At 40.1% G+C, this 23035-nt stretch overlaps 1 protein-coding gene across 1 annotated transcript; it reads right to left on the bottom strand.

The window, feature by feature from the left end:
• Nucleotides 1-4770: 4770 nt before the first annotated feature.
• Nucleotides 4771-6983, bottom strand: LOC115407055 (uncharacterized). The gene is made up of 6 exons (XM_030117410.1): nt 6922-6983; nt 6495-6821; nt 5889-5954; nt 5696-5806; nt 5574-5602; nt 4771-5478 (listed from the first exon to the last, which is right to left on the bottom strand). The coding sequence occupies exons 1-6, from the start codon at nt 6962-6964 to the stop codon at nt 5296-5298; spliced, it is 759 nt and encodes a 252-aa protein (XP_029973270.1). The 5' UTR covers nt 6965-6983; the 3' UTR covers nt 4771-5295.
• Nucleotides 6984-23035: the final 16052 nt, after the last annotated feature.

Raw genomic sequence — 23035 nt, forward strand, 5'->3', positions numbered from 1 at the left:
GAAACTTTGAGTGACTGTATCCGTCTGTCTGTCTGAGGACTTGAACACTACTGGATCAGACAGAACGTAAATTATATGAATGCTGTTTATGTACCAACAACAACAAAAACAAGAACTGCCAGTCCTTTAGGACTACATGAAGCTCAGTATTTTGAAGAGTTTTCAGCAGCTCCTGTCTTCTGACAGCATATCCTGTTGAAGCCCAGAGCCATGTCAGTTCTGAGTAAACAGCTTCAGTTGGTCAAACGGTACAGAAATAACTCTCCACAGTGTGGCTGCCAGCGCGGATGTTGAATGTGGCTTTGACTCGCATCATTGACCTGAAGGCGCTGTGAGTTCACAGTTGTTCAGAAACGTAGTTAAAAACATTTGTCAAAACAACTTCTTCTGTTTCTTTTCTAAATCTTTTATTCTCAATATTTTAATCTAAAACTGTTCAATTTATGAAGCAGAACATAGAAACATAAGGTCATTTTATGAACACCTAAACTAATAAATGTCTGTCTGTGATTTCTATGTTTTGAAAAACTTCATAGCTGACCACAAATGTTCCCACAACGATTTAAAAAAAAAAGTATATTCACCACTCATATGATAGGATTTTAATGTCTTGATTAATTTTGTGTGACTGAAATAAGTAAGTAGGTAACATTTATTTATGTAGAACTTTGCTCTCTTTAAATGGCAAACTACAATCCATGCCAAATCTTCTGCTATTTCATCTGATTTCTTTGTACCTTGTTCCACTCTTGTCATCTTCAGTGTTTTGGTTTTTTTGGCCAAACAAGATTTTTATGTCAGCACGGTGGTCTTCTCATTGTCTCTGGGATTTTTTTTTTTTTGTTATCTTTGTTTCAATTGATTAAAATGTGCACTCACGTCTGGTTTAATCTGGTTTTATATGAATCTTTACACATACAAATGCATTAAAAAGATTTTCGTATTGAAACCTTCAGCTTGATGATCAGTTATAGAGGACTGACCTTTGTTTCAAGTGGCGTGCTTGCAGGGCCTAATGGAAACTGTCTCAACCACATTTTCACTGTGTGGTGGACTGTGTTCACTCTAACGTCAGCTCTCTTCCTTTTGTTCACACTGTGATGCACGGTGCATGAAGCAAGCCTCAAACTGAGAAGTGAGAACTTTCTGCTTCGTCTGTTTCTCTGTTTGAATGTTTTTAAAATACAATTTTACTAATGGGGTTGTCTGCAGCTGTGACTACAGTTTTAAATATGTTTTGATTGCTTTTTCTGTAAGTTCAAGAAAAAACAGTTTTTTGTAATTCTTAACAGCATTTCTCTGGTAGGGGTCGTCATCTTAAGAAGTGGTTCTAATTGGTCCAGTTAAAAAAATTACACCGATATCAGTGAACTTATATATTATACCAAAACTAAGCTGTATTGTTGGAAAATGCTACTTTGTATGTGATGTATTACTTTTACTCAGTGAAGTAAAAGCAATCATCAAAAGTTATGACTTCAACTGATGTATGATCTTTTTAAGCTTTGTAACAAAACACTTAAACTTGAAGTACCCTGACATATTTTCTTGAGAGAGATTTAAAATTCCTGAAGTGATAGTTTGACCTCTTTTTGAACTGCTATCTTTTTGACCCCGATGTCAGTCACGCAGAGAGACAGTCATGCCCAAACTGGTCAACATCTTTTTCAGGGACCAGATATCTCATTAATAATTGGGAAATATTCTCTCTGAAGGTTCAAGAGGTTTAAAACAAGGCATTATGGGGACAAAAGTAGCAGCACTGTGGACTACAATGGGTGGAGGATGAATTTATTGAGGTGACGTCTGTATATGGGGAAGTGTGTAATACTCGTGTCCCACTGAGTGTGGAGCCAGTGACCTACGTGTGTGTGTGTGTGTGTGTGTGTGTGTGTGTGTGTGTGTGTGTGTGTGTGTGTGTGTTCTCGTATTTCTATCCTTCTTGGGGCCAAATGTCCCCACAAGGATAGCAAAACGTGGAATGACGTGCCTTGTGGGGACCTTTTTCCGGTCCTAAGTAGGAGAAACAGTGTTTTCTTGACCATGTTGTTGTTACTGAAAAAAGTAAAAGTGCAAAAACATTTCTTTAGGGTTAGGCTTTGTTGTGGTGTGGGTTAGGGTTAGGGTAAGGGTCAGGGTTAGGGGCTAGACATGAATGGGAGTCAATGGACGGTCCCCACAAGGATAGAAATACAAGACTGAGCGTGTGTGTGTGTGTGTGTGTGTGTGTGTGTGTGTCCTGATCAGTTTCAATTCAGCAGCAACGGCTCCAGGACTCTTTTAGGTTCTCAATTTAGAAATCCTGTTCTTCCTCAAACATAATATGACCAGGGTGAGAAATCACCCAATCCTCTCTCACCATATTTCAGTTTTTTATTTTATTTTAATTTTTTTTTTTTTTTGTGGTGATGACTTTCTGGCAGAAACCCAACACATAAGCAGTGAATCAGGAGGTAACCAGCAGCTTTTCACAAGGTTCTCAGGAAATACAGTCACTGCTGAGATTCTTTCACAAACACTTCGGTGTTATTTTGTCGTCCCTGAGCTTGTATGAAGGAGATACACGCACTTGAAGTCAGCCACTCGTTCCAAACTGTCCTCATTCCGTGCATTAACATGGGACTTTTATTCCTCTATTAATCCAAATAATTCTGCTTTAAAATGACCATATGCCTGATAACTTTATTCAGAATTTCATTTAAATCCAAATAGACTGGCGTGTTTATTCTCCTTTGGAAGCGAAAATATATGTTAATTAGGCAAGTTCCCGGCCGATGATGACTATTTTGAAAAGGGCTCATATTGGCCGGCCGATGAATCGTTTGGGCCCTAGTAAAGAGATAGAAAAGTGGAAGAAAGTGGAAAAAAGAAACTTGTGAGCAAACAACAAAAACAACAACAACAAAAAAAAGAGTCAGGACAAGGAAGAGAGTGCAAAGATATGATGGTCTGTTAATTAAAATCGACACTCCAGACAATCGGCTACTGCACCTACGTAAAGATATGACAGAGGGCACTCTACGGACTTTTGTTGGTGAATATATTGTAGTAAACTGGGGCGTGAAGCTGAGGATCCAGGTATGAAATTACAAAAGAACATCAAGGGAGGCCTACTACAAATCACCATTAGTCTAACCCACCAAAAGAAAACAAGGTAACCGAGTCCACATGCAGAATGTGAAGAGTGATTAAAGATCAGCGTGATCATGCAAGTGTGATAGTGATAATGCATATATGACCTCTGACCCCTGTGAAGACCAGAAGTAGGCCAGAAAGGACCTCAGGGTCCAGACAACCGGTAGTCATCCCAGAGCCCAGATCCGAGCCACTCCCCCAGGCAGACGTCCATGCACTGGTCCAGAAGGGGGCAGAAGAAAGCCCTGGCTGGGACCCCTGGCAGCCGCGGGGCCTGGGCCCCAGGGAGCCAAGACCGGCAGGAGCTAGCTGATGGTTTACACCAGAATAAAAATACGTTGAACTTTGATTAGGTAAGTTTCATTATACGTCCGCTCTCTGAAGGCAAGGAGTCAGTGGAAAGTTTTTATCATTATTATTATTATTATTATTATTATTCCCCATTCTTCCGTGATGGTTAATAACGGAGATTAATTAAAACATTGGGATTATTGCAGGACTGGCGGAGATGCAGATATTAAATTGGAGTTTGGATCTGAATTGAGGAAATCCAGTTCATCCAGGAGCGATATTAACTTTCTGTACGGCTGAGTTTAGGAGCTCTGGCTTTTCTGTTTCACTGTCATATATAGTGAATATATTTCACAGACATATATTCATCCAGCTCTGACAGCTGTGAGTGGATTTTTTTAATCAGCGGCACCTTGGTGAGACGGAGCTGTTCAGCCAATCAGAGAGCTTTATTTCGAGGGTGTGGACAGCTCTACTCGGAGCTGATCAGCGCCTCTCGGAGCACCACACACTACAGGATTTGCGATCGGAAATATTAAACATGTTCATCATCTACGATCTCCCCTTCCGACGCCTCCCGAGAGGCTCCGACCGGAAAAAAATCTCTCGGAACACACCGCACACCACACGAAGATCAGACCTGAACTCATTACATACTCCCGAAAATCGGACCCTGTCGGCTTCGATCGTGGCAAAATTTGGCCCGATCATCCTGTAGTGTGTGGAGGCCTTTAGGCTCTTTTCGAAACCAACATACTCGCCCCCTGCTGGTTTATACCTGGAATTGCAGCTTTTTAGCACTTCCGCATTGCCTTCATTTTTCACAAGCAGAGGTTGGCAGTTGGGTGTGACCTGCATTCACCAATGAAAAGTGCCCTGTCATTAAAGGCTTATGATCGATTGAATTATCCATTTATTCCTCAGTTGAGACAGACCTTGCCCCCCCCCCCCCCAATAAAAAAAAAAAAAAATGGAAAAAGAATTGCAGAGCATGGATGGATAGATAGCCAGTTCTACAGAAATACTGTAAATTCAATTTTGACTTTTCTTTCTCTGATTCAGGACCAGAGTTGAATCTTGTTGTCATTATGCAAACCCTGTTGGCTCTCTGTGTTACTGTCATTGCAATCCGAATTTTTCTCAAGACAAAAAATCTCTTTTGCTGTTAGATTTACCCTCCTTTATCTGAAAATGTTACTGATTGATCTGATTAAATCAATAATCCTCATGTCAAAGGCAACTGTGACTAAAGGTTAAAGCAGAACACAAATACACACACACTTTATTTAAGGTTGTCTTAAAAACGTTTTCAACAGATATGAATGAAAATATGAAGAAGCACAATGTAACTGGTTTCAAATGACGGAGCAGGATGTAAAATTGAGATAGTTGACAAATGTTGTTGCACTGTTGATTCTCAGGTGTGTTCTGGCTTTTTCTGGCAGTGCGTGTGCGTGAAGCACTGAGCACAACAAGGGATCGTCTTTTCTGAACTTTTATCTACTTCAGTCGAAACAGAGGACATAACAGCCTTTTCCAAACAGCGTCCGTGGACTGGTTGGGTTGTGGTCTCTGGCTCAGGCACAGAACGGCACGTCAGCCCGTCCATGCAGGGAACCGTGAGGCGTGAGCACCATTCAACAAACAAAAACAGACTGCACAATCACGTCACAACCGGGTTACATCTAAACGTGTGCGCTCACGCAACATGCACTGAACAATAACAAAGATGAACAATAACAAAGCATAACAATAACACTGCATAACACATTCACACAAACACAAAAGGGCTAACTTGTTAATTATTAATCTGCCCCACAGTATACAATCTAATAAAGACTCCACCAAGCAATGTCAGACATTGACTTTCTAATCCAAACCAAGAGCCTGGACAGCAGCATAGATCCTCTCTCTCTCAGACATGCTGACATCTCCTCTTCCACCACTGCTGGTCTTCATCATCGTGAAAACAACAGCAGAATAAATCCCTGAGTTGGTAACTTTTTTCCTGCTGAAGGTTGGTGCAGAATAGGCCAAAGAAGCTTCATCCCTCTGAGGAAATATACAAAAATGGAGGTAAATATATTATAAATTTAACTTCAGAGGAAAAATGAACTGTATGTTAATGTTTATTCTAAGATTTTTACCTGCTGATTACTTCTGTCTGGTTCACCATCTGTTTTCAGGAAGAAAAAATAATATAGCTTTTAATTAACTTACAGCTGCACATGGTGTGAAAATATCCAGATTCATAAGAAACCTGCATTACCATTGTTGCAATTCTTCTTCTTGTTAATCCAAACGAGACAGACTGAAACAGCCACACTTGCAGCCAAAGCAACACAGACAATACAAAGAGCTATTTCTGTGTGATTCCAATCTGAGAAAATCAAACATTCAACGGTCATGATTATTCGCTGAAGCTGAGAAACCATTTTACCAGTAAAATATTGTTAACTCACCTTTAATGTCCAGTTTTGCTCCATTTCCATACATGAGCTCTCCACATGAGATGGAAGATTGGGATCCTGGAGGCACAACATAAAACTATTGGACCATGTCCTTTTTTTTTTTTTTTTTTTTTAAGTGAGTAAATATTAACGTGAGTAAGCAATCAGTGAAGTCAATACAAGCGAGAGATTATCTGCTGGAGAATGCAGAGATCTACACTTGCCACTGTAACTGTTTGCATGTCCTCCAGTCTACAGTCTTACCTAGTTATGTCCAAACCTGTCATGTTTGAAAGGTGCTGACAGCCGTAAGTTCGTTTATCTTTTTACTCCATGTAACACCAAAACATTGATGTCTCACATCAAGAGCGGGATCAGCTTTGGATCACTAAGTGTTTAACATGCTAATAAATTGGAAAGCAAGCAAGTAAATATGCAATAAGAAAAATGTTAACAAGTGAATAGATTTATAAATTCGTAAACTTAATAAGAAGGGAAAAAAGAAGTGATCAAAATGTGACTTGACATGCAAAAAAAAAGTGTATGAACACACAAACAAAAATTGCGTTTTTTGGGGGTTTTTTTTTTACCAGACATAGAAACTGAAATTCACTTTACCTTGAACTTTGAGAAACACTCCTCTCAAAAATGTCAAGTTGGTCCAGCTGGTCTGGATGCAGTAGTAAAGTCCAGTGTCAGTCATCTGAGTTTGATTAATGTGCAGAACAAAAGTTCCAGGTCCTTGTTTGGTTGTAAAACGAGAAGTTTGATGAACTTCACTTGAATCAAAGCCAATTGTTTTTCCCAAGAATTCAGGATGGTGACCAGAAATGATTCTGATCCAATACATGTTTTCTTTGTAAGTAAATGTACGAGGACACGTCAAAGTCACATTTTGTTGAGGAACAACAGATTTTATCTCAAAGTTCTGATCGTTTATACAACCTGAAAGAAACAAAGGAATTATTTCAGTCAGTCCATCATCAAACATTTCTTCATCAGGCAGTGTGTGTACGCTTAATCAGAACTTTATGGAAATACTCACAGCCCACTGCGATCATCAACAGAAAACCAAATATGACCAACATTTTCTGAGAAATCTTCCACTGACTGTGTTTCAACCAGAGCGTCTCCTATCTTGTTTTGTAATCTCATGAAGTGGGAGGGTCAGACTTCAGAACAACCTGATTGGTTCGTCGTCACACTGAAGAACGTGATGATAAGCACACAGCGGAAATGCTTTTTAGGACAGGCCATAGTATCACATAAAACAGCATCGACAGCAGGATGTTCGGTTTTATGGTTTCAAAATTCACTTGAACTTCAAACAGAAAGAGATAAAACGGAGTAGAACAGAAAAAACTATTTGGTTTTGTTTGAAAGCGATATTGTTTGATGGATCCCTGGTGGCAGCGCACAAACAGAATGAAACATTTACGTGGAATGGTGATTTTTGCATCTCAATCTTGTGGAGGAGGTTGATGAGTTTGAAAATATTTAGACTTCTTTAAGGCCTTTTACAACTACGAGTCTGAAATCCAAGACATTATGACCTGCCTCAAGAGTATGATTGTACTTAAAGCTCGTGTCCGGAGTTTTGAACGAGAGAGGTTTTTTTTTAATCCAAAGTCTGGAGGTTCCGCCCTCCCTCTGCTTTCATGAGCGCACAAGCCACGCCCCTTTAATTGTGCACGCGAGTTATCTGTCGGGTGAAAATGAGAGCCTCCGAGCCCTACAGCATCCTCCATGTTGAGCTGTTTACGGTGGATTTTCAGCAGACAGTGGATATATCCGAGGTAAGCACAGCGGCTGCTGCGTCGCTAACTCTCCTCTGCTGGGCGAGCGGCCGTGCCCTCGAAATAATTAAATCGTGCGCACGAATTACTAATTCGTTCCCACGAATTAGTTATATCATTCATATACTGAACAGTTCAGTAAAGTTGGCAGCATATTGACAGATACGGACTTTCAGTCTCAATAACTCTTTAACAAAATGTCAGTAACATACAAAGAGCGCCTGCATCCCATCGTTGTGAGGTGGACGATATGCTACAAGTTCATTTTTATTAAAAATATCTGTCTATCAAGCAGCAGAAACAATATTGATTTCAATCAGCACCCGGTAGTGCTGCGGGCTTCAGGGACCGTCTACAATTTACAAGACGCAGCAACAGTGAAGACAAATTGCTAAAAAAAAACAAAAACAAAAAAAACAACAACTAAAACAACAACAACAACAAAAAAAAACGTAATACCACCACTGGGATTTACTACAGTGTCACCATAATCGCTACAACCTTCATTTGTCTCCTATCAAATTTATTGGATAAGGTATTTGTCTTCACTGTTGCGGCGTCTTGTAAATTGTAGACGGTCCCTTAACCCCGCAGCACTACCGGGTGCTGATTGAAATCAATATTGTGTCTGCTGCTTGAAAGACAAATAATTTTTAATAAAAATGAACTTGTAGCATATCGTCCACCTCACAACGATGGGATGCAGCGCCCTTTGTATGTTACTGACATTTTGTTAAAGAGTTATTGAGACTGAAAGTCCGTATCTGTCAATATGCTGCCAACTTTACTGAACTGTTCAGTGATGACACAGTGTTCAATGATATAACTAATTCGTGGGAACGAATTAGTAATTCGTGCGCACGATTTAATTATTTCGAGGGAACGAATTAGTAATTCGTGCGCACGATTTATTAATTCGAGGGAACGAATTAGTAATTCGTGCGCACGATTTATTAATTCGTGGGAACGAATTAGTAATTCGTGCGCACGATTTAATTATTTCGAGGGAACGAATTAGTAATTCGTGCGCACGATTTATTAATTCGAGGGAACGAATTAGTAATTCGTGCGCACGATTTATTAATTCGTGGGAACGAATTAGTAATTCGTGGGAACGAATTAGTAATTCGTGGCCACAATTAAATTTTTTTTTTTTACCATGTCATGTCCGGGGCTCCGTACAGACTGACACATTTAAGCTCTGTTAAAAAATGATACATACATTGGAAACGAACGGAAACTCCGGACACGAGCTTTAACATGATGATAAAATCAGAAGTAAACCCTTCTGACTGTCAAGAGGCAACTTTACACAGTAAGACACAGGGATCCTTATAATCACCTATTTAGTAACACTAACTCTTTATCAATAAAATTACTTGAAGAATACTGGTTTTCAGCGTTTCTGCCTTCTCTGTGTAAAAGGAAACACATCAGTAGATTGTCAATGTTGATAAATCCAACCTGTTCTTAACTACTTTACTCATTGTGTCAGAAACGCCTCAAGTTATATATGGAAACAACAACACTTTAGAAGTATTTATATTTTCCTTACCTTTCATAATCAGGGGAAAGAGGGTCAAAAAGACAGACTTTTCTCGAACCGAAACACTTGTCAGCAGGTTGAAACAAACTGGAAACCATTCTTTGGTACATTGAATGTTGGGAAGGGTATGGTGAACACAGGTTTTTCCTGCTTCTTGTCATTTTATGGCAGACAACAAGTAGCACAGGCACGTTACTGCCCCCCAGAGGTCATAAGTACAAGTTTGAATAGCTCACTGTCTGATAGGCTTCGGTCCTGTGCCCGAGAGAAAGCTTTTCACTAAAATGACAAATACAGGACTGTCTCAGAAAATTAGAATATTGTGATAAAGTTCTTTATTTTCTGAAATGCAATTAAAAAAACAAAAATGTCATACATTCTGGATTCATTACAAATCAACTGAGATATTTCAAGCCTTTTATTATTTTAATATTGCTGATTATGGCTTACAGCTTAAGAAAACTCAATCCAATCTCCAATCTCCCACCTCTGACCAAAACTATAGCAAAAAGGTTAAAGAAAAGAAAAAAAAAAAGCAAATCGTAGACCTAATCCACGATTCAAAACCATTCCGAAACATCTTTTAAAACATAGTACCACAGTGGGCTGTATCATAACAAATATGTGACACATATTTGTTTTGTGTTACCCCTGTGGGACTGTGTTACCCCTGGTACCAGCGCATTTTGGTTCTATTTCTTTTTTTTTGCCAGGTTCATATTCCTTTTATGATAGTTCAGTATTGCAATGTGGCTCAGCCATGCTTGACCCATTTTGGACCGCAGATAGATTTTCAGGAGGCCACAAGATGAGCTCTCTGAAGTGCATGATGTAGCAGTGACAGAAGAACAAGTTTCACGAGTTTTCTGACCTCTGCCAACGGTGTTCTCAAATACTCTCCCTGATAACCTTTGAGAAAGTTCACTCCATCCTGTAAAGTAGCCAAACAAACTCCTCGCTGTTTTACTATGTCCATGCACATATCACCATGCAGTGTGAGGCTGGTTTCATCCTCATCATCCCAGTGAAAATCTGTGAGGAGCCTGATTCTCATGAGCTCCCCTTGAACATGCTAATTCATTTGGCACAATCCAGCAGCCAGATCCTCATTTTGTTGTTTCGATGCTGGACCAGTCAAATAAAAAAAAAAAAAATGATGCAAAGTTTTATACAAATAAATTCAATTTACAATTATAATTTTTGGTTTAACCTGCATGGTGGTGTAGTGGTTAGTGCTCGCTCATCATAGCAAAAACACATTGAGCTTGTGTTTGGCCCAGGCCATTCTGGATGGAGTATGCATTGTTCCTCATATCTCTGAATGTCCAAAACGAGGCATGAGGGGTTCAGTGATGATCCTAAATTGCCCTTTTGTGTGAATTTCGGTTTGTATCTCCGAGTTTGCTCTATGATGAACAGGTGACCTGTCCTGGGTGTACCCTGTCTTCACCCTGAAGCAGGCCACACACATAAAGATTTTGAAATATAAGTGATTTTTTAAGTCTTCTGGACCCAACGCATGAAGATTAAAAAAAAGGGTGTTGATCAGTTTTAATCATTATGTGTGTGGTCTGCTCTGATATTCTCACCGCAGCACACCACACACATAACGACTCTCTCACCACCCATCTCGAGGTTGGGAGGAGGCAAAATTGGGACAAAACCAGCCCGATTCGCTTTATGTGTGTGGCCTGCTTTAGTTAGCTGGAGTCAATTCCAATGCCAAACACTGGTGGAAAAGTGTTCATCATTTTCCAAATATTTCAAAATCCTGGGGTATCAGGAAGATAAGGAGAGACACTGAAGGCGAAACACCTTCCCAAACCACAAATCACCAAACATCTGAAAAATTACATCAGGAACAAAAGACAAAAAGAAAGTAGATTTCAGTGTGTTCAGTTTGTTGTTGACTTAGTTCTGCTCCACTGAACCATCCTGAATTAATCACAACACTGTAACTTCAGACCCACATTCAACATCATCACACAGCTCACTACATCTCACTACACATCCATATTGAAACTTATGGTGCATGAAGCCTCCCAAAGTTTTCCCCCTGAGCTGAAAGGAGACGGGACATTTCTTTCTCATGAGCATGTTTTTAAATATAAAGTTCAAGGAAACTAACATTGCAAAATATCTGAAATATATGTTGAAATGTATGATCACCCAACTTGTGTTGGTCTCTGTTTCCTCTTCGAAGAAATTAATAAGATGAGTTTGAAAAGCAGCTCCGGTCGAATTTTGTACAGCAGCTCCTCCATGTAAGTAAAGTTTATTTATATAGCAGATATATATATTTTTTTCATTGCTACACTCGTATTTTATTGGGCAGTTACACATGTGCATTGGTCAAATATAAATCTGACTGTGCTGTTCTCACTAAAGCGCGTTTACTTCAGCTCAACAGCGAGCTAAACTCCACTCCAAAAATGACAGAGTCGTGTAGTAAAGTTGAACATTTACTGAAGGCTCTTCATTTCAACATGGACATGGAGTAAAAACTGAAATACACAAAATAAAACAATGTTACATGCCATCAGTCTCGAGTATTACAGGCCAGAATTGGAAACACAAACACTTTTTATATGATGAAGAAACAATCACTTTTTAACACATTTTATCATCTGTTTTATCTTTCTGTAACTTATTAACATGAAATATTACTCACGGCATTGCTTGAACGGAGTTGAGAGATGTTTTGAAAGAAGAGAGAGCTGAAAACATGGAGATTTTTACATCTTCTCTGTGAGTGTCTGAACACTTCCTGTTTCTCTGAGAAAACGGCCCTTCAAAATAAAAACACTTCCGGAAAACCCGCATTTTCAAAATAAAAGTCAGATAAAGAAACATCTCTGAATAACAAGTAACAACACACTGACCATTAGTAATGGCAACAGACGGTACAGCCAAGCAGACATAGAAAACAGGTCTGTTTTCCATGTCCACACAAAACCAACAAAACATTTTGTCTCATCAGTATTAACGACATTCAGTAATCACTTTGAGGAATACATGTTGCAATCAGCACTTGAGTGTCATAAAAGCAAGTAACAGAGTACACTTACAAATCCAAAGATGCTCAACACACAATCAGGATCTCCCATTACATTTTCTAGTCTTTTTTTTTTTTTAATTCACTTTTTTTATTATTTTTTTTTCATAATTTTTCATGACAAACAAAACAAACCAAACAAACAAACGAAACACAGAACATTCAGTGGGTAGAATATAAGTCTGTCCTCAGACAAAGTCTGGTCTCACAGTTGTTATATACAATAACCATTTTGACCAAAATTCATCAAACATGTCGCTTTGTAGTTTCAGATTGAAAGTAATCCTCTCATAACAAAAATGTTATAAGTCATGTCAATCCATTCATGGGTGGTCGTAGTTTGTTTTTTGAGACATTTACGAGTTATACACTTCTTAGCTGAGACTTGCAAAATTTTCAACAAATATAAGTCAGCTTTTAAAAGACGAATATCTCTCAGATCACCCAGATACATAGTTTTAAAACACAGATTAATTTTCTTTTTGAATACAGCTTCCAGGACCTTGTGTAGCGACTTCTTTCCAGAAGTTGGCAATCCCAAAAGATGTGGAAGTGATTTGCTAATTGCTGCCCACATGATCTCCAACAGTTACCTTGACCTGAATATCTAGATTTTTGAGCTGGAGTACAGAAATATCGAGTCACATTTTTCCAGCTGAACTCCCTCCATGAAGGGGCACTTGTAACAGACCACTGTTCCCTGCAAATCACTTCCCAATCATCTACTGATAAGTCCAGATTGCTCTCAATTTCCCATTTAGTTTTAATATGTAAGGAGTCTAAAGATTTACAATTTTGTATAGCACTATATATTTTTATATTTTTATATAGCAGAGATTTAAAATGCAGGAAAAAAATCCCAAAATGCTGTACAGAATGAGAAGGGGGTGTCCGTCATGTTATGATGATTTGTTTTCATCACATCCTTCAGTGTGACGAGAAGCCAATCAGATCACGGAGAAGTCTGACCCTCCCACTTTAGGAAATTACAAAAGAAGAGGAGATGCTCTCACCGAAACACAGTCAGTGGAGGATTTCTCAGAAAATGTTTGTCACATTTGGTTTTCTATTGATGATCGCAGTGGGCTGTAAGTATTTCTACAAAAAATCTGATTCAGTGTTCACACATTTAATGATGAAAGAGCATTTTAAAATATGTTTTTATACCTAATTGCTGAATTCAATTGTTTCTTTCAGGCAGTGCAAACATTCAGAGCTTTGAGATAAAGTCTGTTGCTGCTCCACAAAGTGTAACTTTTACATGTCCTCGTAAGACTGAGGGCACAGTAACTCTGTTTTGGGTCAGAATCATCTCTGGTCACCAGCCTGAATTCCTGGGAAAAACAGTTGGCATTGATTCAAGTGAAGTTCATCAGACTCCTCATTATACAACCAAACAAGAACCTGGAACTTTTATTCTGCACATTAATCAAACTCAGATCAACGACACTGGACTTTACTACTGCATACTGACCAGTAGCTGGGCTGACATGATCTTCTTGAAAGGAATATTTCTTGAAGTTAAAGGTAGAGTGAACCAATTTTCCTATTAAATATGTTAAATTTTGTACTTATCATGCATTTTAATTATGTAGTCACCTACTGTAATTCTGTTTGACATTTAATCATTTATTTATGAACATTTTCTTATTTTCAGATTGACTTTGTTGCTTTTCATTTTCAGTTACATTTCTATCCAGTTTTTGTCACTTCCATATTTACTTATATTAATCTTTATTATTATTATGAGATTGGTTTCTTACTTTTTATTTGGTTCCTACCAGGATCCCAATCTTCCATCTCTGACGTTGTTCAAGCTCCTCCGTCTGCTGCGGTCCATCCAGGAGAGTCGGTGTCTCTGCAGTGTTCGGTCCTCTCTGACTCTGAGAAGAAAACATGTTCAGAAGATTACAGAGTTCACTGGTTCAGAGCAGGATCACATCAATCTCACCCCAGTTTCATTTATACTCATGGAGGCAATGCAGAGTGTGGAAAGTCTTCCCAGAAATGTTTCTATAACTTCTCTAAGAAGGTCAGTGTCTCTGATGATGGTACTTATTACTGTGCTGTGGCTGCATGTGGAGAGGTCATGTTTGGAAATGGAGCAAAACTGGACATTAAAGGTAAGATCAGAATATTTTACGAATGAAATGGTTTCTGAACTTCAAAAAAGCAATCATTATGACTGATTTTTTTTTGTTTTGTTTTGTTTTTCCTCCCAGATCACCCCAAGCAAACTCTGATCAATACGCTTATAGCTCTTTGTGTCGTCTGTGCTGCTTTGGCTGCAAGTTTGACTGTTTCACTGTATCTCATTTGGACCATGAAGAAGAAGGATTCTCACAGTGGTGATACAAGTGTCTTAAATATCAGTATATTCAACACTGAGTGCAGCCTCAGGTTAGTGAAAAAAATAATAAAGTTTTTATTCGATTTTTTTTTTCTGTTGAACAGATGCTGAACCAGCCAGCAGTGATCAGCAGGTAAAGTCTCAGAATGAAGTAACTGCAAAAATATGTTGATTTCAGTTATTTTCATTTAAGCAAAGTCACAACATTTGTACATTTTCTTTTATTTCTTCAGAGTGATGAAGCTTCATTGACCTATTCAGCACCAACCTTCAGCAGGAGAAAAGATAAAGCAGAAAGAGGAAACACACACTCAGCTCAGAAAGAGACGATCTACACTGACGTGCGTTTTCACCGCTGAAAAATTTACTCTCTCTATCTGTTAAATCATGTGGATTTGATGTAAATATAGCAAAAATTTCTCCTGACTTACAACTAAGATTCAAACTTGAGTTCATTTTACACAATTTTAAATACTTTTATTTGTGAATTTGTGATTCAGTATAAATTTTAATTCCGCTCATCAGTACTCATAAGTAGCTGTATGACTTGTATTTATGTCTGAAATTATAATTTACCAATGATATTAAACTTTCATCAAATTATTTTCTGCTCAGTTGTGGTCATAATATCGAGTCTCGTGTAATTTTTAAGAAAACTGAATCCACTGTCAAGTTTTAATTTTCACGTTTATTTTGCATTATTGAATCTTTTGTTTTTTCTTGATGTGTGAACTCAACCTTGATAAGCAAATTAATGCTGCTGTGAAATCAAGTTTTTTTTCCATCTGAGACAACTCGCTTAGGTAAAATCTTTCCTCTCAAGACACAATTTTGAAATATTGATTCATGCTTTCGTTTCAACTCGGCTGGACTATTGTAACGCTCTGTACGCCGGCATTGAGGAGAGTTTACTCAAGCGTCTGCAGCTCGTCCAAAATGCCGCAGCTCGCCTTTTAACTGGCACACGAAAAAACGACCACATACGAGGGGGTACCCAAAAAAATCCGGAATTTAATTGTAACTTTTTATTTCTGACATTTAAAAATAAAACATCACCGTCGCCTTCAAAATAATCTCCATCCACATTAATGCAACGCTCCAGCCGTGTCTCCCACTTCACCAATGCGTCGTCAGACTCGTGCGTAATTGTGCCATTCAGGGCCGGCTGCGATTTTTCTGTCACCTCCTCCACATCTGCAAACCGCTGTCCATTCAGCTCTTTCTTCAACCTGGGGAACAAGAAAAAGTCACTCGGGGCTACATCTGGCGAATACGGTGAATGGGGGAGGAGATTCACCTCATTCTTCGCCAGAAACTGCGTGACGCGCAGCGCCGTGTCCGCTGGTGTGCTGTGGTGGTGGATCAGCCGGGCTCCACTCCGCGGGCCGCTTCCTCCTCACATCCTCATGGAGCCGTCTGAGGACTTCCATGTGGTAGTCCTGATTTACAGTCTGACCTGGAGGGACAAACTCGCTGTGGACGATACCCTGGACAGCGGAAGAAGCAGCTCAGCATTGTTTTCACGGCTGAGCGGACCTGACGCGTCGACATCTGGCCCTTCTCAAACCGCCCGAACCACTCATGGACCTGATTCTTCCCCAGAGCATCATCCTTGTAGGCTTGCTGCAACAAGGTGAGTCTTTCTGCTGCTGTTTTTCCCAGTAAAAAGCAGAATTTAATGTTTGCGCGCTGCTCTGGCGATGTCACCATTTTGGGAAAAACCGCAGAGCACAGCTGCATTCTGTTTTAATAAATAGCGCCTGACAGACTTCAGTGTCACTCTGGGAGCTCGGACTTTTCACAGATATGCATGAGGCTTACCTGTAGCACATCTGACGGCCAGAAGTGGAAACTCATGATTATTATTATTATTTTCTGGACAAATTCTGGTTTCTTTTGGGTACCCCCTCGTATCGCCAGTGTTGTCGTCTCTTCATTGGCTACCTGTTCGCTAGCGAATTGATTTTAAAGCTCTTTTACTTGTTTTCAAATCTTTAAATGGTCTTGCCCCACCTTGCAGTAATCAGGCCCGAATACAGGTCTTTTCAAACAGTGTTTGTCCGAACTGTTGGTGCCTTATGTGCCGGGACGCTGCCTTAGATCAGCAAACAAGGCTCTACTCGCAGTTTCTGACACAAATCTCAAACGTTGGGGTTGCCGAGCGTTTTCTACTGTCGGTCCCAAACTGTGGAATGATTTACCTCTGCACATAAAGCAATCGGATTCTCTTCCTGTTTTTAAGTCCTGTCTTAAGACTCACTTATTTTCTTTGGCTTTTAACTAGTGTGAGATTGTATTTTTCTGAGACGTTGTCAGTGTTGTCTTATTAATATTTTCATGTCTATTTCTATTGTTTTTACTTTGTTTTTGTACAGCACTTTGGTCAACAATGTTGTTTTTAGTAGTGCTTTATAAATAAACTGGATTGGATTGGATGTGTATGTGTTTTGAATATTTTTGCCTTTTTTTAATTTGACAGTTCTTTTGAAGCTATGCACATTTGTTGTGTCGGTTCATCATGAAGAAATGAATTAAACTGATGTCATTTTAAACATGCTGTTTCTCTATTTACATTTTGTATCTCCACAATTCTGTATTTAACTGCTTCTCAATGACTTTTTCTTTTAGTAAAAAGTGATATGTTTTGTACTGACATCAACTGAAGCTTGCTCAAATAAATTCTGAGAAAAAAATCCAAGCTCATAATGTAAAACCTCCTTTAAATGCACGACAGACATTAACTCGGTTTGAATACACAGTGGACTGGAGCTTTCGCCTGCATGCAGCTGATGGGAATTTTAGTTGTTTTAACTGTTTTACTTATTTCATGATGTTTATTAGCACACATTCTGCCAGAAGTAATGTGTTGCTGAAACAAGTTACTCAAATCTGATTTGTTAAGTAACTAAAGTCATTCTTAAAGAGTGATTAATTATATATTCAAACAAATCAATCAAACAAATATTAACCATCAAGGAAGAATGGGGGGGAATTTTCGAGGACTCGGACTTTCCTAATCTCTAATCCTAATATTTCTGTTAACGAAGTTTGTACAGGAAGTAGCTTCTGATTTACATATATTGATGTGTCATATGTTTGCATTTGTGTTTGGAGAAACTTAGGCTGCGTTCACACTGCAGGGCTTAATGCTCAATTCTGATTTTTTTGTGAAATCCGATGTTTTTGCGAGTTCGTTCACATTTACAATAAAATGCGACTTGTATGTGATCTCCTGTCTGAACGGAATACAACCCAAAAGCATCCCGCATGCGCAGCGAGGACATAACGACGTCACGCAGCAGCGCTTCAGTGTTTGCAGATCCTATAAACAACATACAGAATCTGTAGCTTTTCAGCTTCGATGATTTATTTCAGAACTGATCAAACACGCATTCTTACAATTTGAACATTGAGCAATCATTTGAGCACAGCGCTTCTAATCAGCTGCACCAAGCTCCTTCTGTGTGTGTGTGTGTGTGTGTGAGAGAGGGAGAGAGAGAGAGAGAGAGAGAGAGAGAGAGCATGTTGATATTATTATTATTTTTTCTCTCCATACTGTCCTGGTGCTTCAGAATTTAGCGAATGAGAAGGAAGAGAGCCAAGTTTTTGGCCGTGGCGTTTTGTGGGGCAGTGGCAGCAACATCCGTCCAGAGAAACGCAGCCAGGAGTTGTGGGACCGTGATGTGAGAGGAGTTCAATAATAACGGAGTTCAATAATAATTTTCGGATGGCAAGAACTCCCTTAATGTACGTCTGCGAGCGCCTTTTTTTAACACTCACGATAAGGCACACGTCTTCGGCGCCCCACATCATGACGTGCAGGTCGGATAAATGCAACCTCGCCGTTCAGACTGAAGTCGCATGGCAAAAGATCAGATACGTATCGGATTTTGGACCACATATCCAAGTGACCTGGGACACATTTGAAAAAAACTGATCTTTGTCATTCAGACTGTCATGAAAAGATCCGATACAGGTCGCACGGGGCAAAAAAATCGGATTTGGGTCACTTCAGCCTGTAGTGTGAACGTAGCCTTATTTTTATTTATTTTTTCTAACCCGTCTTGTCCAGCATGGAAGCAGCAGAATGGAGGTCTGGCTGCTGTTACTTGCCCGACAGATTTGCTCTTCCAAGAGGAGTTTATAAGTATCAAGCTACTCTAGTGTAACCCACCACGAGAAAACAAGGTAACTGAGTCCACATGCAGAATAAGAAGAGTGATGAAAGATCAGCGTGATACAATTTGTGATAGTGATCATACATATATGACCTCTGACCGCTGAGAAGCCCAGACAACTGGTGGTTATCACAGAGCCCAGATCCAAGCCACTCCCCCAGGCAGACGTCCACGCACCGGTCCAGAAGGGGCCAGAGAAAGGCCCCAGGCAGGACTCCCAGGGCCCGGGCCCCAGGGAGCCAAGACCGACAGCCGCCGGCCGCCCCCTTGAGCACCGAATGCCCAGGGGTGGGCAGACCCAAGATCCCAGGGCCCAAGAGCACAAGAGCCAACCTCACTCACTCAGGCAGAGGGCCATGGCCATACCCAGGAGATTCGCTCCACATGAGCGACCACCCGCCCAGCCCAGCCCCACCGTGCTGAAAGTTCAGCAGTACGCTGACGTCCTTTATCCAGTCGGAGTGCTCGTATGGGTCCACTCCCTTCAGACTTTGTACTTTTTCCTCGTTCCTTTTCTTCGCCTTTTCTTCCATTTTTTTCTCTGTAGGGTCCTGCAGTACTCTCTCTCAGTTTTTACATATTTTTTCAACCATCCAAATGGCCTTCTGTTTTTTTAAATCGCTGAATTGAGTAGTAAGCTGTAATTATGTCGTAGTCAGCTCGCCAGTGATAGCGCTCGATGAGATTGCTTACATTTACCAGACCCCCTTGTCCATCATGCATTGCATGTAGGTCATGTGGTCTTCCCAGCTCTATTGGTCACGTTAGACGACTTGGTGTAATTAAGACTGAGAGGTGAGCCACCAAAGGGTGCAGTGAATTAGGCCACTTCGATGACCTTATTATTGGGGACAGAAAGCACAGGTGGAGTGATTTTTACTGAGGAGTCGGGAGCGTCACACAAAGCGTCATTTGATTGTGTTTAACACAAATAAGTAGTTCAGTTTGTTTATTTTTTGAAGCTTTAAGATTGTTGAGAGGACATGTGGATTTGGCAAACTTCAGTAAATAGTAGAATAACATCAGTGAAGGTGTAAGTCATTTGATTCAATGTAGACACACATCAAGACCAACACAGAGACTGTCACTGAACAAAGTGCCATTTTATCTCATTAATGAAGATGGCAATACATGTCTGTTTATACATATATGGATGTTAAATAGATCAGGACCACTAGAGAAAGTTTGAATAATGGTTGGTCAGTGTTTTTAAAGTATTACAATACATTTTCTATCTATATTTGACAGGCAAAGATCTGTGTTTGCAGAGTTGATCGGGATAAAGTGAACTCCTCCCTCATCTGTCAAACATTACCATACAACATTTAAAACTGTAATTAAAAGTAAACGACAATAAAAACAATTTCACAAATGTAGTCATCCCCTCATATAGAGTCAGATTACCATTAGAAGTTCACTTACACAAGCGTATTTAACCAAGAGGTGAACATTTACTTCCTGAAATGTGACCAGAGAGTGAGACAGGAAGACAAACTGTCACTTTGCCCTCACGTACTTTTTTAACAGAACAGCCACAACAAAGTTTGACATTCGTGTTGCTCTGTTTCAGGTACAAGCAACACCGCTGTGCACACAGGTGTGAAAAATATGAAAGAAAGGATATGTGACAGGAACAGCTCTCTCAGAGAAGTGTCCATCGTTACATACATCTTTTGCAACACTTAAGCCAACTTAACATCGTGGACCCATGGAGTTCTAGCCAAGTTTACTGATTCAGATGAACAATGCAGCTTCAAATCTACAAGCAGCACACGAGAGACCTTTATGTACAAGTCATTGAAATGATTAGAAAACATCTCAATGCTTTTAAACAACAAACAAATGTTCATGTCTGCATGTCACGCTTCACATCCATATTCAAACTGTACTCAGGCTGCCAGAAGTTTTCCCTCAGAATGATCCCTGAAAGGAAACAGGCCTTTTATTACTGATGTTCAAAAAAACCTGTGTGGGTTTTCTGTGGAATACATCGACACTGATGTCCTCTTGGATGATGAAGCCATGGTCCTGTCAGGTTCTGACATGACAGCAAAATCCTGCAGGCATTACAGCGTGTCCTTATCCAGGTTTTGTGAATATCTTTATTGCTTTTTGTGAAGAAACTGTGTAGTTGTAAACTGAACTCACTGAAGTCTGACCCTGGACCCAAAAATTCCACATCTCAGCCAACAAACCAGGAACGACCTGCAGCAGGTGGTGAGGATGGCTGATTACATCCTCAATAGATGCTGCCACTTCAAATCCTTAACAAGCAGCTTCAAACTTCCTGCTCTGTTTAGCTTCTAATGAATAATTTGCACAGGATCAGTCATAGATGTGGATCTCTGGCAATCCATGAATCCACAAATGATCCACATCTTTTTGTTGGAGCGCATGCCAGCACTCCTCAGTCTGGTGTTGAAGTCTTCATTATGTTTGTAAAGCAGCCCAGTAACGAGTCCTCGTTGCTATCAGGTGTGTTGCAACTGAGATCTAAACATGCAGGACACTGGGCCTCAAGTGCCTGGGTTCAGAGGCCCTCATCTAGACAGCAATGGGGCCACTCTGAGGGGCCTCTAAGATCATGCAGGAACCACACTTCAATGTCCAGGTTGTTCCTTGTTATTGCCAGTCATGAAGGCCTATTTCCACTTTGTAGAATATATGTTTCACAACATGATATGACAATTTCAGTAAATATCAGTGTTTCAATAAATGTTGTGAACATTTTTTAAACTTTTTTTTTAATATATATTATTGATTTATTTATTTAGCTTTAATCCATATCAATTTCAAAGGTTTCCAATCTAGAAATTCCAATTTCAGTGCTTGATGTCAAAATGAAGGGTAATTTCACCTTTATTTTAGCAAGAAAATACCTTTCGCACCTGAAATTGAAGTGATCAGTGACATAACAAAATACACAGTTTTCTTTTTTTTTTTTTTTCGGGGGGGGGGGGGGGGGGGGGGGGGGTATTTCTCCACAATTTCAATAAAAAATTAATGTGTGATTTTGTGAAAGGGTTACCAATGACACTATTTTGATGTTCTCAATTCTGGGGAAAAATTGGACTGATCTCGGCAAAACATTTTTCTTTTAGCAGACACAGTGGCCATGCACCGTTTGACCAAACACCAGTTCACATGGACCTAGAGATTGCTGCACAGTTTGTGTGGTAAGTTTTTTCATCATAGCTTGAAACACAATTGTGTGAAGCACCTGCAGGCGATACTGTTACGGCATTACTATTAGGTTAACTCCCCATAATATCAGGACTCCATTTTCTCAACAAACCCCTGACATTTTCCAAAAGAAAACAGGTGATGTGTTTTCAGCAACTGACACAGAAGTAAGTCACAGAGTCAAAGCTGATTGACCTTTCTGGGCAGTGATCAACATTTCACGCTTCACATCCAGAGTTAAAGTCCGAGTTAAGCAGAGATAAATTTGTGCTATGAGTTTGTCACTCTGCATAAACATGTGTCACTAACCACTGAGCCAAATTTGAATGATTAAAAAAATTGCTATGTATATAAAATAAGGTCTCAAAATCATGGAAAAACAAGCACTTCTCTCTGCTGTGAAACGCTGGGGGCGTGTCAGCTAGAAGCGCTGGAGCCACACCCACAGCGGGAAGGGAGCCGCCTCCAGCTGGGTCCGTCTCATGAGGCTGTTAGCGCTAGCTTCCTCGGAAGCTAACGCTAACAAGCTAGCGCTAACAGCCTCATGAGACGGACCCAGCCCGACCAATTTGAGCCATCGGAGCCAGAAACTGACTCTGAGTCAGATGCTGGGAGTGCTCAGCCTCGCTCCTCACAGTGTCCATCAGAATGGTCATTTATTTGTTTTAATTAAACAGTGGGATTCCCCGGTCCACACCAGTTCTAAGCCAGCTGCTAGCCGCCAGCCGAGTTGACCCGCGGCTCTACAGCTGGGGAGATCCGCAGGAAGGGCCCGGCGCGCGTCCAGAGTTGCCGCCGACGGCCGCCGACCACCAACCCGACCCCCTCCGAAACCGACCCGCCTTCCGCGGCAGCGTTACGTAACGCGGCCCTCATTTCTGACCCGCCCATTAAATCCTGAACACAGAAGCGCTGGAAAAAGTCTGTTGAGTCTACCTCCAAAATTAAATCATAAATGGAGGAATGGCTTTTATATGATGTAAAGAAGCACATTTATGACCTATTTAAGGTGTTTAGAAGAAAATGGCTGATTTTGCTTAACTCGGACTTT

Source organism: Salarias fasciatus, chromosome 2 (genome assembly GCF_902148845.1).
Source record: "Salarias fasciatus chromosome 2, fSalaFa1.1, whole genome shotgun sequence".
Lineage (NCBI taxonomy): Eukaryota > Metazoa > Chordata > Actinopteri > Blenniiformes > Blenniidae > Salarias > Salarias fasciatus.

Excerpts from the sequence above, each read along its gene's own strand:
- LOC115407055 (XM_030117410.1), bottom strand. The coding sequence starts at position 6,964 with ATGTTGGTCATATTTGGTTTTCTGTTGATGATCGCAGTGGGCT. Across the intron at positions 6,822-6,921 it reads GTTGATGATCGCAGTGGGCT|GTTGTATAAACGATCAGAAC; the intron begins GTGAGTATTTCC and ends TGTTTCTTTCAG. Across the intron at positions 5,807-5,888 it reads AGCAAAACTGGACATTAAAG|ATTGGAATCACACAGAAATA; the intron begins GTGAGTTAACAA and ends TGATTTTCTCAG.